This window comes from Aotus nancymaae, unplaced genomic scaffold (genome assembly GCF_030222135.1).
Source record: "Aotus nancymaae isolate 86718 unplaced genomic scaffold, 86718_ANA_hifiasm-v0.15.2.pri h1tg000007l, whole genome shotgun sequence".
NCBI classification, from domain to species: Eukaryota; Metazoa; Chordata; class Mammalia; order Primates; family Aotidae; genus Aotus; species Aotus nancymaae.
Window position 1 is genome coordinate 54785279 of NW_026988418.1, and position 14418 is coordinate 54799696.

The following is a 14418-nucleotide window of genomic DNA, read 5'->3' on the forward strand; positions in this document are numbered from 1 at the left end:
GAATGGCTGCCTACCCTATATTTCTACCTTCATCCTACATTTCTACCACTGGTATTTTTAATCAAGCTCAGGATTTTGCTTTTTATCTTTGCTAAATTTCATGACATTGATGTCAGCCCTCTGTTCCAGCCTGCTGTGACTTATTAACATTATATTTTGAGTACCATTTTTCATTTAAAGAAAAATGAAGAAATATATCAAAATTATCAAATGTTAGATTATTTCAGCAGGCAGCAAAGTCCTCAATAAATGTCCTTAACATTTAAATACAAGATTGAAATTTAGGTCCTATTCAGTGGTATTTCTATAAGTTTTTTTTTGTTTTTGGTTTTGTTTTTTGTTTGTTTTTTTTGTGTGTGTGTGTGTGTGTGTATGTGTGTGTCTTTTAATTTTCTCCTGTGGGCAGGCTGGTCCCCACCGACCCAACACTCACCCTGACTTTGTACTTAAGCTATTCTCCCAGCCGGGAGCTGTATTTCTTCAAATTCCATTTCACCTTCTCTTTAGAAAGTCAGGAAACTAAATCAGGATTTATGAAAATCAAAAGGGCAATAAGCTGAGAGCCAGATGCCACTAGGGAAAGGGTCAGGGTGGGAGCAGACTGCCTGCTACACTGGGCTGAATGGGTTGTCAGTATGTATTACTGACAATATTAAAGGCCTTTTCATATGATGGTATCATTAAGACAGTTTTATGATCTAGATATTGAGTAGTGTCTGACCATCTAAGTGGGTGAGGTTTACTCTTGTGGCCCATTGTTAGGAATGATCAGGCTGGATCTTGCTCATGCCACCAACATCTCACGTTGGGCTTTGTGTATGAGAGTTCCTAATGGGAGCCCCAGGCTCAGACAGGGATTTCTGATACAGAACTCTGTAGTTTCCCATGATCTCCACAGCTCCCAAAGAAAAGACCTCACTAGCATCCTATGCAAGGGCAAAAAGCTCATGGGTCGAGAGGAGAACACATACCTTTCAGCCCCTTCTTGGAATTGCCATAAAGTGCCTCGTAGATTTGTAGCTCTGACTGGAGGGACTCGAAAAGCTGCTGTTTCTCTTCACACTGTTGCTGCAGGAGGACTAGCTTGTGCTGCAGTCTGCCCAGGGAGAGGCAAGGCCCACTGAGATGGCAGGGCCACTCAGCCACAGCGGGGCAATCAGCTGAGAGCCAGACGTCAACTCAGGGGGTCATAAAGGGTTACGGTTAGGGTTATATCGGAGCCCCAGATATCAACTCAGCGGGTCACAAAGACCATTGTTTTTATTTCATAGATGTGGAAATGAAGGCTGAGGGAGGTAAAGTAACTTTGCTTGAAATTACAGCATTAGCTACATTAGTTCAGAGCAGAAGAGACACACCAGCACAGTCTCCTAATTGCTCCTACAGTGCTCTTTGCATTCTGACAAGCATTACAGGGCTTATGCTGGGACCAAGCATCACAGCCAGTATAGAAGCTTCCAGGTGATGTTGAGACAAATGTCCTATATCTAATTGGAAGCATGGAAACCCTTCTTTTCCATGTCTATGTTATACTGAAGACATATAACAGTGTTTTACTCTCAACTAGAGAGTGAAAAGGCATTCCGAGAAAAGTCCTTCCTTCTGCTCAAAGCGGCCCCTCCCCGCTACACACAAATCAGGAATAGCAGAGGGAACATTGAGGTTTCCGAAAGAGAGCACCGATTGTCTTGCCAATATCCTTTCTTCTAATGTAAGAATGGAGAATCCTACCTTCTCTGTCAATGGGTCTCCTCTTACCTGGAGTCGTTTTCCTGGAGGGAAAGACGTTCCTCCCTGAAATGCAAGACCTCTTGCTGCTTCTCCCTCAAGTCTTCCAAAAGCTGCTGCCTTTCTACCTTCTGGTGCTCCAGCTCCTTTTCCAGCTCTTGAAGGTGGGATCGAGAGGACAGCAGAGCCTCCTTCAGGCTTTCCATTTCCCGGGAGTGCTCTGGTGAGAGGAACACAAGAGGGTTTATTATCATGGGGCTGGAGCTCGGCAGGAAGATGACCCCAAGCACATCGCCCTGACAAATAGAGCTAAGGAGCAGGGAAGAAAGACCCTGTGTTGGTGGGGAAGAGCATGCTGGTTCAACATCCCACATAGCCTGGGGAATGGTGCATCTCTCTCTTTGCAAAACCCTTCATTCCACTGATGTAATGTGGCCAACCTTGCTCCTAGAGAAATTCGTTTCTAATGCTCGCTATTTTCCAGGTCCTCACATACCATCTGTTCAATAATCCATTCTTGAATTTTGACAAAGATCAACATCAAGGTTTCTTTTTGGAATATATCATTTTCATTATTTTGAAAATTGGGATATTTGTTCTTTTTTGAACTTGTAGCACTTCTCTGCTCTTCACAAGTCGTCAGAGATTATTGAAGGGACTCTAAAAGTACAGCTGCTGGCTCAGCAAGTTCTCTGGGGAAAGATTCACTTGACCCTGGCAAATGATACTCATTTAAATCCCTTACCATCTTTCCACCTATTAGGTCGTTCTCTTCTCTCCAAGTCTGCAAAGGTGGCTTAGTAGTTCTGCCCCTTTCGTTATCATCCCCCAGCAGTGACCTTTCCTCGCAAATCTTTTTGCTCTGAGGTGGCTAACTTAGAAATATTTCTTGGTGGCTTTTTCCTTTTCCAAAAGCATTCCTTCATTCTGGGCTTAATCCTTTTGGATACTACTCTCAGTCTTTTTATGGCTGTTCAATAAGTATTTTTGAATAAAAATAGTTTGTTATTGATAATACATTGATCTGATCAAGCAGACTAACACCAAGGTCAGCTGCCTCCCAGCCACATGGGAAATGATGCCCACCTGTGAATGCCCCCTGGTTAGGGCTGGGAAAGTGCTGAGTGGCATTTGCTGCTGACTCTGCATGGAGTCGCAGGAGTACTTAGACCGGAGAGGAGCCCTGAGTGTATGAGTGAGGGGTGTGGTGAGGAGGCAGAGGGACAGCAGAGCAGGGCCAGGGGCGACACACGCTGCTGCAATAAAGTCTGCAGAAACTTGAGAGGGAAGATAGGCATTCGCCATTTGCACTCTTTCCTTTATTGGTTCCAAATCAGTTGTGGGTGAAGGGAGGTAGAACAGGTACCAGACTGGTATCCAGTTTGACAGCTCGTGACTCTGGACATATGCAGGTGGGCTTGTTCAAAAACGATGGATTTCCTCGAGCTCTTCACTCTCGGGGCCTAGGAGTCTGAGAGGCCCATAGTTGGGATGTCTTACAAAGCAGCCTTCTCTAGACTGAGAACAGCTATAGGTTTGGTTGGGTGGATTTGAGTAGCTCTGTTATCTCTACCTTCTGTTTGCTTCTCCAGTTGGTGAATAGTGTGGCCAGGTAAGAAAGAAACTTCAGAGTTACCATAGTTTGTGGTTTTTGACCACGTACCTCTGGAAACATGACTCAGTTGAGCCTGAAGTGTTCGATTTTCTTCCCTGAGGACTCTGTTCTCATTGCAGAGCTGAGGTATGGACTCCAGGCCCTGACTGTAGAAGTTAGAGGTGGATCCTGTCCCAGAAAACACACATTTGGGTAACAGAAGCTTTCAAAAGTTTCCCACTCTTTATCTCTCAAAGATACTGCCCCAACCCAGCAGAAAACCACAGGGACTCCAGGCCTGGCCCTGAATGAAGAGGGCTGGGTGCATTTTTTCTGTGTGCCTCTTCTCAGTGGATTATCTGCATGCATTATCACATGCCATAACTGCAATGGTGCAGGAGGCTCATTCTCCCGAAACAGCTGCTGCTGTGGTGTAGGCAGGACAGCAACATATGGAAAACCATATGCCAACCACGTTGGCAAAGCGGCCAGGGGTGGAGCTGGGGGGACCCTTGCAGACCTGGCTCTACCACTTACCAATCACACAGCAAGGGCACAGACACCAGCAGGCAGCATATAAGCGGATTAAGTATGGGGTGAGAAGTTAGGTGACTCTGAGGACCAAACCTAGTTCTGCCTCAAAGAGAGTTACTCTCTAGACTCAGATATATTCAGAAAGTAGGGATAACAGTATTTGCCCACCTCCTTTCCTGGACTGTTTATAAGGAGCAAGTGAAGTAAAGAATATCTGTGAAGCTCTGCCTATGGGTCCTCCATTCAGAAGCTCCCTAAATACAGCCAGGAACAGGTCTGGGCCTCTCCTACCGCTTCCACGAGCAGTAGAGCTCAGCCGGTGTTCCAGTTGCTCCCGTAGGCGGTCATTGATGCAGATGGACTCCTCCAGGCGCTGGCGCAGGTTCCGGATTTCACCGAGATGCTCTTCCAGCAGGTCAGCCCCTGCAGCCAAACCGCCAGGACATGGAGAGAGGTGGGAGATGGAGAATTCTGGTTACTGATGGGGGTGGGCTCAGCCAGGGGCCTTGCAGCAAGATCTGTAAATATCACTAGCCTTCTGCCGACTGTGTTCTCTCACATGGATGCCCAGGGGAATGGTAGTTTTGTTTAAAGAGTAAATGTGCTTTCAAACACAGGACAGTCACTTGCTAAGAAAACTCCATGGGCCTCCTCCCACTCAGGGGTCTTGTGAGAGTTCTACATGTTTTAGAAAAATAACTGAGGGCTCTGGACAGGGCCTGCCTAGCATCCGGAAAGGCATGGCCACCTCCGGGGTGTGATTCTGAGGGTAATAGGTAAGACCTCACTCTACTTTTCTTCTTACTGACACATGATTGAGCATTCTTTAGCAAGGGACAAAGCCCTTCCTTCTACCCTTACAGAGAAGGCCTAAAGTAAAAGTATGTGACCTTAAACTCACCCTATGTGGTTAATGACTGACACTGAATGCCTCCCTGAAGTCACTTTTAATATGGAAGATGAAAGAATCGCCTGGAAGGACCTAGGGATCTGAAGGCAGATTAGAGAGGGGATGGCACCCCCAATCCCCAAAAAAGGAAAAAGATGCAGAAAAGTCAGAGGGATACTTACAATGGACATGACTGCACCATTCTGCTCTGGGCTCAGTCCTTTTCTGAAAATTATGATTGTCTTACTGTTGGAACTGAGCTGCATCCCAGCATTTAAGAGCTTAGCTATACCTCTCCATTTGCTGTGACTGAGTTTTGTGCATAGGATATATGTGTAGGGTTGGGGAGCTGCACCCCTTCCTGTGACAACTCCTGACTGACGGAAGAAAGTCCCGTCTATGCCTGGCATTCTGGAGGGGTCTAAGAGAGTGGGCTGGAAAGAGGCCAGGCTGCAGGGAGACGGAAGGACATGAAATGCGAGAGCACAAGAGGGAGGTCCCTGACTTCCCCATATCCCTACAGAACACTGAGGCCCTGGGCAGGAGAATGAAGAAATGTACTTAGAAAGGATTGAGCCCTGATACAGCACTTTCATTTTATACCCAGCCTGTGAGCAAGGGACTGGAGGAGGAATGAAAAAGTCCTGCCTGGGTAGGAGAAGAGTAGACTCTGAATGAGATTTCTTTTCAAAGGCTGCCGTCTCAGCTTTGTGCTTTACCTGTGGGTTTGGAGTTAAGCTGGTACACAGAGGAGCCTGAGGATAGGTCCCCTGATACACTCCCTTTCTGAGGCCTCATCATGTCCCACTGGCCACTGCTGCCCAGGTACCCAGGCTCCAGGATTCTTCCCAGTTCTATGGTGCCCCTTGGAGGAGAGTGGGGCTGGGCGGAGTTGAGGTAGTGGGAAGAGCCGCCTCTGCTGACACCTGGGCAGAAAGAAACATGAGTAAGAAACAAATGGGATGTCAGAAGGGAAGGAAGAGCAAGGAAGTGTGTGATTGCTAAGAATAGAGTCTAAAAGGGGACATGTGGAATGTTAGATACCCCAGTTCACTGTGGTGTACCAATCAGACGAAGGCTCGTGAGCTACAAGTTGTAACACTCACCCTTTGTATTTCCTAGCAGGAGACACAAGAGGTAGAGGATAAAGTATCTTAAAGTCATCAGTATACACAGTGGAAAAGTTCAGTGGCCCTGCTCCTGGGTCCTGCCATAATTCCTCATGACAGACTCCATGGAAAGTTCCAAAAGTAGGACTCACTCCCAGTTAGAAGTTATGAGTGCAATGGCATACAGGATTAGACTTACCTGTGAATGCAAACATTTGTTTGTCTACATGTACTTGCCTTCCCCTGAAACCAACCAGTCAATATGTCCATTCCACTTTGGAGTTTTTCAGAAGAAAAAGGGGACATGAAATTGAGCTGGATATGGTGGCCCTAGTTCCTCCAGAAAGAGGAAGAACTCTTTGTTGAGTCTGGGGAAGGGTCTACGTAAGGCAAGTATTTATTTGGATCCCATCCAGCAGAACTCAAGAAGCTGCAAAATTCATTCATTCATTCATTTATTCATTCATTCTTTCTTTCTTTCCTTCCTTCTTTCTTTCTTTCTATCCTTTTTTTTTTTTTTTTTTTGAGACAGAGCCTCACACTGCCACCCAGGCTGTAGTGCAGTGGTGTGATCTTGGCTCACTGCAATCGCTGACTCCTGGGTTCAAGCAATTCTCCTGCCTCAGCCTCCGGAGTAGCTGGCATCACTCCTTTCTAAAGAATCATTGAATACTACTCCACAGAAGCAGGTAGGGCCTGTCATTTCATGGGCTGATACTTTCATAGACCCTTTAAAATCACAGGTCTTTGACTTGAGTCCTATCATCTCCGCTCCTCTGTAAAAAGAAGCCTGGCATGGGGGAGATGGGGAAAGAGGTGGGCACAGACACAGTTTAGGAGAAAATTCAGAATCTGCTTCTTTCAGGGATTATGAACTTGGGCAGGAGAACAGATAGGTAGCTCCTCCTAAGCAACAGGAGTGAGGTCCTTGTTTCCTCCAAGCAAGCCAAACTCCTGGGAGGGGTTAGTGCAATTGCCGCTTGCCAGTTTTTATCCCCATTTGTAACTGCTTCTCAAATTTGGCTACATATTGGAATCACCTGAGAATATGGAAAAATATACTGATTCCTGGATTTCAGAGATTTTGCCTTAATCCATCTTGAAAAATTGATGTTTTAAATTCATTATAGGTGATTCTAACAGGCAGAAGTTTGAAAGGTCTTGTCATGAGTCTCTTCTCCAATTTGCAAAATACTAGATGATCATTAGAGAATCAGTTAGTTGAGGAAGAGGATAAAAAATTTTAAGCACCTAAATTTTAGAAGGGATGCAACAATACATGATTTCCTACCTCTTTCAAACTGCCTTCAACCCCATCCCAACACAACGCAAAAGGGGAAACCAGTGGTTGTGGACAGCTCGCTTTTCAGTCAAGGCCATGTGAGGTTGTAAGTCTATCAGTAACAGGGATCAGTATTCTCATGTTCCAGTCCCTTGGCCACACAACACACAGCACATGCTCTAAACCATGCAAAGATACCATTCAGACTCTTGCACAAGATTTCAACCCCAGGGACATGAAAAGCCACCAGGAACCACTGTCCACATGGAAAATTGGCTCAAAGCAAACAGTGAGCTTGGATAAGTCCTTGGAGAGGACCATGATTCCAGGTGGAGAAAATGCTACAATCTTCCTCATCTAGGCTGGGACCATTCAAACTCCAGTCAGTGGCCTCAGACTTGATGTGATTCCAATTTAACCCAAAACAACGGACCCTTTCCAATGGACAGTGCTCTCCTTCCATCCTTCCCTTTGGGCAAAGACAAGTGGACAAATGTGGAAAGATAAAGGAAAAGGAGGCAAGGGGAAAAATGGAAGCTAGAAAATACTCTTGCCATTTGTCATGGGACACGTTTGTTGTCCATCAATTGTTGGTGCCAGAACTGCTAAAGTAACAAGTTTTAGGTCAGAAACACCAGCACCTCCTACTGGTCTCTAAAGAGAGGGAAAGATTGTTGCAAGGGGTCCCCAGAGTTTGATTAGCTGAGCTCAGCCCCATAACCTAAGCCAGATGGTGACAAAGCCATCCTAAGTAGAAAAGGTGTAACAGAAACGTGAAACCTGGAGTAGAAGACCTGATTCAAGCCCATCTCTCCCACTTTCTAGTGACCTTGAACAAGTAACTTCACTTCCCTGAGCCTTAGCATTCCCTGCACTAGACAAAGTATCCATTTCCTGGATTGACAAAAGAAATAGGCTAAGCTGGGTGCGGTGGCTCATGCCTGTAATCCCAGCACTTTTGCAAACCGAAGTGGGCCAAACACTTGAGCTCAGGAGCTCTAGACCCGTCTTGGCAACATGGCAAAACCTTATTTCTACAAAAAATACAAAAATTCACCAGGCATGGTGACACATGCCTATAGTCCCAGCTCCTTGGGGGGCTGAGGTGGGAGGGTCTCTTGAGCCCAGGAGGTCGAGGCTGCAGTGAGCCGAGATCATGCCACTGCACTCCAGCCTGGGTGACAAAGTCAGACCCTGTCTCAAAATAAAAAAAAAAAGAAGAAGAATAAAAGAAATAGGCTGGTCCACATGACATTTGGGGCTGTAGGGAGGGGGATGCAAATTCTTAGGTGTTGTCTTACATCACTGTAAATTTCTGGCATGATGACCCTATCAGTCTCTAGATCACCTAAGCTTCTTTACAGGCACAGAACGTGCCTGACAAATGAGTTTAAGTTCATTCAAACTGCTAATTATTGTGCTTAAGGTGCTAAGAGAGAGCAAATTCACGTGAAGGTTTCTTTCCCATTTTTTTCTAAGCTATCAGTGATCACCAACACACTAAACTTATGATGAGCATCTAGCCTATAAATACATCAAAGTGTTTTCTAAAAAATGACTGTCCACAGTCTACATAACTACATAACATCAATTATCTTTGGGAGTCAGACCATGGGATTCACAGTCAGATGCCCTAGCTGGTGCTGTGGCTCTAGCTGCCTACGTGTCACCTGTCCCAGGGCAGAGATGAACAATGTGCAGTAGGAAAAGGGGCTCATCATTTCCTCTTCTGAATCCCTCTACCACTACCCTTTTAGCTCCAACCCGATGATGCCAGGAACTGAACTCGATTAACAGCTTTTCACAGCAGAAAAATATAATAGCCACACAAAGAAGCTCACTGAATATGACCATCTTTTCCTTGGCCACTTCATCTTAGGCAAAGCATAACATCTCTTTCCCATCCCCTACCAATGAGCAGTCTGTCAGGGATTCAGCATACTTGGTGGTATCCAACACCGTCTACAGTGTGAGAGCACCAGGTCAAAAGCCTTGTGAATATATCTACCTGTTAACTGATGAGACACACACCAGAGAAATAACAGTAAATACATTTCCAAAAAATAAGCAAGCAGAGCTTTCCCTCAGTCTTCCATTTGTAACGTGTACCCGTGTTGTTTTTCTAAACTCTGCCATCCAGCCCGAGCCATGCAGAGCAACACAGTGTGGGGCTGCCACTTGCAAGCACACAAATGCAGCAGAGGTGCTCACTTTCTCCCAACTGCTTCTGCAGCATCTGCAGCTCCTGCTGAGCCTCAGCCAAGGAGACCACCGGTGTCTCACAGCAGCCAAGGAGGGGAGGGCCAGCGGAACTGAAAGGCAGGAAGCTGGATGGAGCTGAGGGCAATGGTGCCTGAGGAAGGCTAGCCAGCTTGGGCATGGAGTGAAAATGAAAGCCTAGAAACAGAAAGTTAGGGAGAAAAGAGACACATCATCGAGGGAAAATGAGAGAAAAGAACGGGTAAAAGATTGAGGAGGTAAAACCATTCCCTGACCAGACGTCACTCTGTGGAGTGGCTATCACCTAGCGTGGCACAGGATGAGACAGCCAAGGGTGACCAGAGAGGCTGGCCTGGCTGACCTTCCCACTTCTACCCTGCCAGGATTATGCTGCACACATCCTCTATGTTTATCTTGAAAGCAATTGGCTAAAGAAGGTAAGGTGGCATTATTGAGCCCCACCACAGCAACCCTGGGCATGGACAAGTCAAAGAGCCTGAATGCTCTCATGGGCCTCTGGGGCTCTGCTCCCAGCATGTGTCAGTCCTTGGCCCTGGGACAAGACTCTTTCGCCACCTAGAACTCCTCTCTGACAGCATCAGATCCCATCCTGAGTATGAGAGAAGTGGACAAAGGCTGTGGGGAAATTTTCATTACTAGTGCACACAGTTCAGGGCTCTGATGGAAATAAACTTTGGAATTCCAAATCAACTTGTTCATTCATCAAATTAAAAATAGATGCCTTGGTAAGGTGGCTTAGACAACATGGCTTGCAAACCCTTCTGGACATTTAAATCACATAGGAAAAACTTTTAATACATGCAGATTCTTTAGGCCTTCTTGATTCTCTCTAGGCCTTAATGTAGATTCAGAGAATTATAAATTCTTGGAACAGGAAATTGGTATTAAAACAAGTCTTTCCCAGTTATCTTTAGGCAGCCCATCTACAGACAGGTTTTTAGCAACCCTGGCAAGTTTCAAAGTTTAAAATTGTTTCCTCTTCCTTAAAAGCAATTAAAGGGCAGGTAGCCAATGGAGGAGGAGTAGAAACAAAAGCTGACCTGTAGGAAATGTCTAACGTAGAAGACAATGATTACATCCTGAAACACATCCCGTGTCCCATGGTGCTGACACCATTTCAGATCAGTACTGCAAATACACCCAAATTGCCAAATAACACATCCCAGGCATCCTTTGAGGAAGCATTCTCATTTTTAAATCCTCTGTTCATCTTCTGCTCTGTTTGAACGCAAAACATTTAAGCAGATGTCTACAATTCTGGGAGCACAGCTTTTCCTCATGATTCTGGTCCAGCTGCTTCCCACTCTGGCCTAAAAATTTTGAAACCAGGCTCAGGAAGCATTGGAACACTTCCTCTTCCTTAAGATTTTGATTGAATTGCCTTCAGGGAAATGAGGGCTGTAGAAGAAAGCACTGCGCTTTCTGGAAGCACCTCTACCCAAGTCAAACCTCACAATAAACCACACTGAAGGCAGCCAGCCCACTCTGGTAGGAGGTAGAAGGTAAAGACGAGGTTTGCCATCTCTGGTACAGGGCTGTGAATGAGCAGTGTACCCTCTGGCAACTAAGCTGGGATTGTAAATGAAATGCACCCCTTTAATTGCCCCCGAGATATGCTCTATGTACATATCAAGGACTGCCAATCCATTCATACATCCGTTAATGGTAACGTACTATGAACAGAACTTTGTCTGAGGATGTTTCAGCATCCTTGGCTATAAAATAAGTAGCACTACCTCTTGCAGAGGCTCAGCATGCATATTTAATGGGTTACACATACAGTGGATGAGTAGATGTGAATTTCTTATCATCCTATGACTGTTGTAATCCTGGGAGAAACATTTTGCCTCTTTGCTCCCCAGGGTAAAATGACAGAAAACCAATAAGAATGTTTATTTTAAATGATTAGCCAACTACTAGTCAAAACTAGTATGCTGATCAAAACCTGATGTGGGTTACTTATTTTCTAAAATATTTTCTTAAATCAGACACAGTTGGCAAATGAGGATGGTCTCTTGATTCTGTCTAGGATTTGATGCATTTAGGCCCCTACGAGTCTAAACCTTTGCCCTTGAAGAAAGTTAAACAGGCAGCAGAGAAAGAGAAGATGAAGCTTCTGCCCCACTGACTGTTGCATACCTGAATGGGCCTGGCTGGCCTCCTTGGGGGGATTCTGGGGAGCTGGCAAGCTGATGGGGTTGCTGCTGGATTCGGCCTTAACCCCCTGAGATGCACTGACTGATGATGGTTTAGAAGACAACACAGCAGAATGACTTGAATGATGGATGGAATCTATAAAACCCATGAATGAAGGAAAATGTTTGATGTTCTACAGAGAACTGGAATCCTGGCCTTCTATTTAACCAGGGGTACCAGGGCTACAGTCTTCTTTCAGGGAAAGAACCAAGCACAAGCACTGTTAACAGTATTCATTTTCTTGCTTGCAGACAGCTCCTTTAGTGAGGCAAACCACCTGAGGGATGATAGTAGTGCTCTGAGCTCTGAAACCATGAAAATGGCAACTCCAAAAACATCAAGCAAGACTAGCAGCATCTGTGGACATCCACATTGACTTAGGGAACACTGCTCAGGAATAAATAGCGAGATCATTGTAAGAGGGATGATATAATTGGAATAAATAGCAAGATCACTGTAGGAGAGATGAAGGAGGTTTTCCGACAGATTCACCGAGGAAGAAAAATCTGCCATGCTCTTCTCACTCTCCCCACAATGGCTCACCTTGTGTCCAACAGCATGTACAGGCCCATGGAGGCCAGGGTGACAGAAGTAACTTGTAGAGTCAGGAGCGGGCAAAGATCCTGAGCCACTGGTGCCCGTGCTTGGCACTTGGCCCCATAGCCATGTTCAGCCTGATACATACCATGGCAGAGCTATAAGGCCTGTTTCCTGAGGTCTGCACTCAGCCTAGACAAAGACAGTACCACCCAGAAAGTGGAGGCTACCTGAGTGACCGGGAGAAGCTTTCTTCTCTTCGTAGTGTGTGTACTCGCTGGCTACGTCCATGTCAGAGCAAGCTTCCAGCTCATCAGACAGAAAAGAGGTGCTGCTGGGAGAGCGATGGGAGTCGGACAGGGCATGGCTGCTGGAGGGTGTGAGGGACCGAGCATCCAGCTTGGCCTGAAGGACTTCAATCACTTTCTCCTTTTCCTGCAGCTCTCTGCTGAGCCTGGTGGGGAGAAGGGTTGCAACACATAAAACCCAGGTCACCCGAACCAACCTGTCCTGACTATGGCTCATGGGAAAAGCCAAGTAGGCCAAGGGGACCACGCCTCCAGAGAATAATGGAAATAACCCACCTCTGCTTAGGGATGAAGCACAGGTGGGGCGAAGATGGAGAGACAAGAGCTACCCAGTGCTCTGGCCACATAATATGCTGAGGACAAGCAAAGACATAGTCTAGCCTAGTCATAGTCTAGTCCTAAAGTCCATACTTTAAGCAGCACTTAAAGTATGATCCCTGGAACAGCTGCAGCCTGAGAACTGTTTGTGACCATCGCCAACAAGACAGGCATAAAAATTGAAAGCAAGCATTGAGAAACACAGAGCAAACCATTGTCCCAACATCCAAGAGCGTGATAAGTGAAATAATGTGGTTAACTGAATTCAGACCACATATGCTTCTATGATGGATTAGAAATAAAAACAAAATATGAAACACCATGTCCTTCACTACAGATATTTTCAGAAGCATTTGTGTGGTCTGAAACACATGCAAGACACAAAGAACCCAAACTAGTGGCTACAACTGACTCTGAGTCCATATTTCATTGATGATTATATGGAGCAACTTACTGAGATATGGTTCCTGAGGCACTGCAGCCTCCCAGTGATCTACCATGTCTAGACCTCTCTCACCAGGTACTGTTATTTGACTCCTTTCTTCCCCAGGCCAATTGGGTGACTATTAAACTAGCTGTCAACCCAACTTGGGGTAGGCCAACTTTGGAAAAAGCTCATTCTACTTATTAAACACACCACAGGAAAGCAGGATCCTTAGGGGAGCCGAAGACTGTTGAACCCTAGTTAGTTCACTTTTAGTTCAGACTGTTTCTAGGTTACTAAACCTGGTGAATTAATGTGCCAATGCAATTAAACCAAAAGAGAAGAAAGAATTTAGTTAAAAACAACAGTGAAGTGTTCAGTGAAGGCATGAGTTCATTACATTCATCCCTTTCCTTTATTCCCCTTGATTTGTGGAGCTGCTGCCACCCTTGACCTCTTGGGCCTCAGTCCCAATCTCTTTCCCAGATTCTCTTCTGAATTACCTGAGGGCCAATGGCTCCAGTCCAGCTTGATCTTTCTCACTTTTACGATCCTCTGCAAACCAAATTTAGAAAGAAACAATAAGAAATTAGGCCAGTCCCATTTCATGCATTACAAACACAGGAGCCTATCTGGAGACAGAGTAGTGATCATTTCATATGTGCATCCAGAATAGTTATTCTGGGAGGCCTCAGGTTGTGTCTTTAGAGAAGCACCCAACTGTCCCTGACCTGACAGTCACCTTCATGACTTCCTCTGCCCGAAATCAGGGTAATACATTTACAATGTCTTTTGTTTCATTCATCATGAGGCCCTTGCCTGGCTGCCCTGTGGTCACTCCAGCCTCCATGTCCTGCTGCAGACTAGCTCCCAGATGTACATGTCCCACCACAGCTTTCATGCAGAATCTGCACTGGTCTCTGAGAAGATGATAAGCCCTGCCCCATCTCTGCACCTGCCACCAGAAGATAGGCTGGGTGGCTCTCAAGTCTGATCCTACTATGTTCCCTTTGGTATTCTCTGGAAATTCTCTCTGAGTAAAGGACCCCAATAATAAACAATGAAGCCCTTGAACTACTGCAGCCAGTGCCTAAACTGTGTCCAAAAGAGGATTGTGCTTCATCCATGAGCAGAGTACAGGTATGTACATTACCATGCCATAAATGAAGACACCCACAAGAATAAGGCATTTGCCCAAAGCGAGTTGGTGGCAGCATCTAGGTTAGAGCTTGGGTCTTAGTTCAGAACTCTTCCTTCT

At 45.7% G+C, this 14418-nt stretch overlaps 1 protein-coding gene across 18 annotated transcripts in view; it reads right to left on the minus strand.

Moving 5' to 3' along the window:
* PDE4DIPP2 (PDE4DIP) overlaps positions 1 to 14418 on the minus strand; it is a 295357-nt gene that overhangs the window by 11007 nt on the left and 269932 nt on the right. For all 18 annotated transcript variants that reach the window (XR_010341226.1, XR_010341227.1, XM_064372625.1 and 15 more), the window contains 9 exons: positions 13664 to 13715; positions 12341 to 12564; positions 11517 to 11669; positions 9348 to 9533; positions 5465 to 5671; positions 4148 to 4279; positions 3392 to 3511; positions 1759 to 1948; positions 972 to 1096 (listed from right to left, as the gene is read on the minus strand). Coding sequence is in view for 16 of the 18 variants with exons in the window: in XM_064372625.1 (XP_064228695.1) it covers positions 972 to 1096; positions 1759 to 1948; positions 3392 to 3511; positions 4148 to 4279; positions 5465 to 5671; positions 9348 to 9533; positions 11517 to 11669; positions 12341 to 12564; positions 13664 to 13715 (1389 nt within the window). In the remaining 2 variants the exon portion in view is untranslated. The remainder of the gene's footprint in view (positions 1 to 971; positions 1097 to 1758; positions 1949 to 3391; positions 3512 to 4147; positions 4280 to 5464; positions 5672 to 9347; positions 9534 to 11516; positions 11670 to 12340; positions 12565 to 13663; positions 13716 to 14418) is intronic.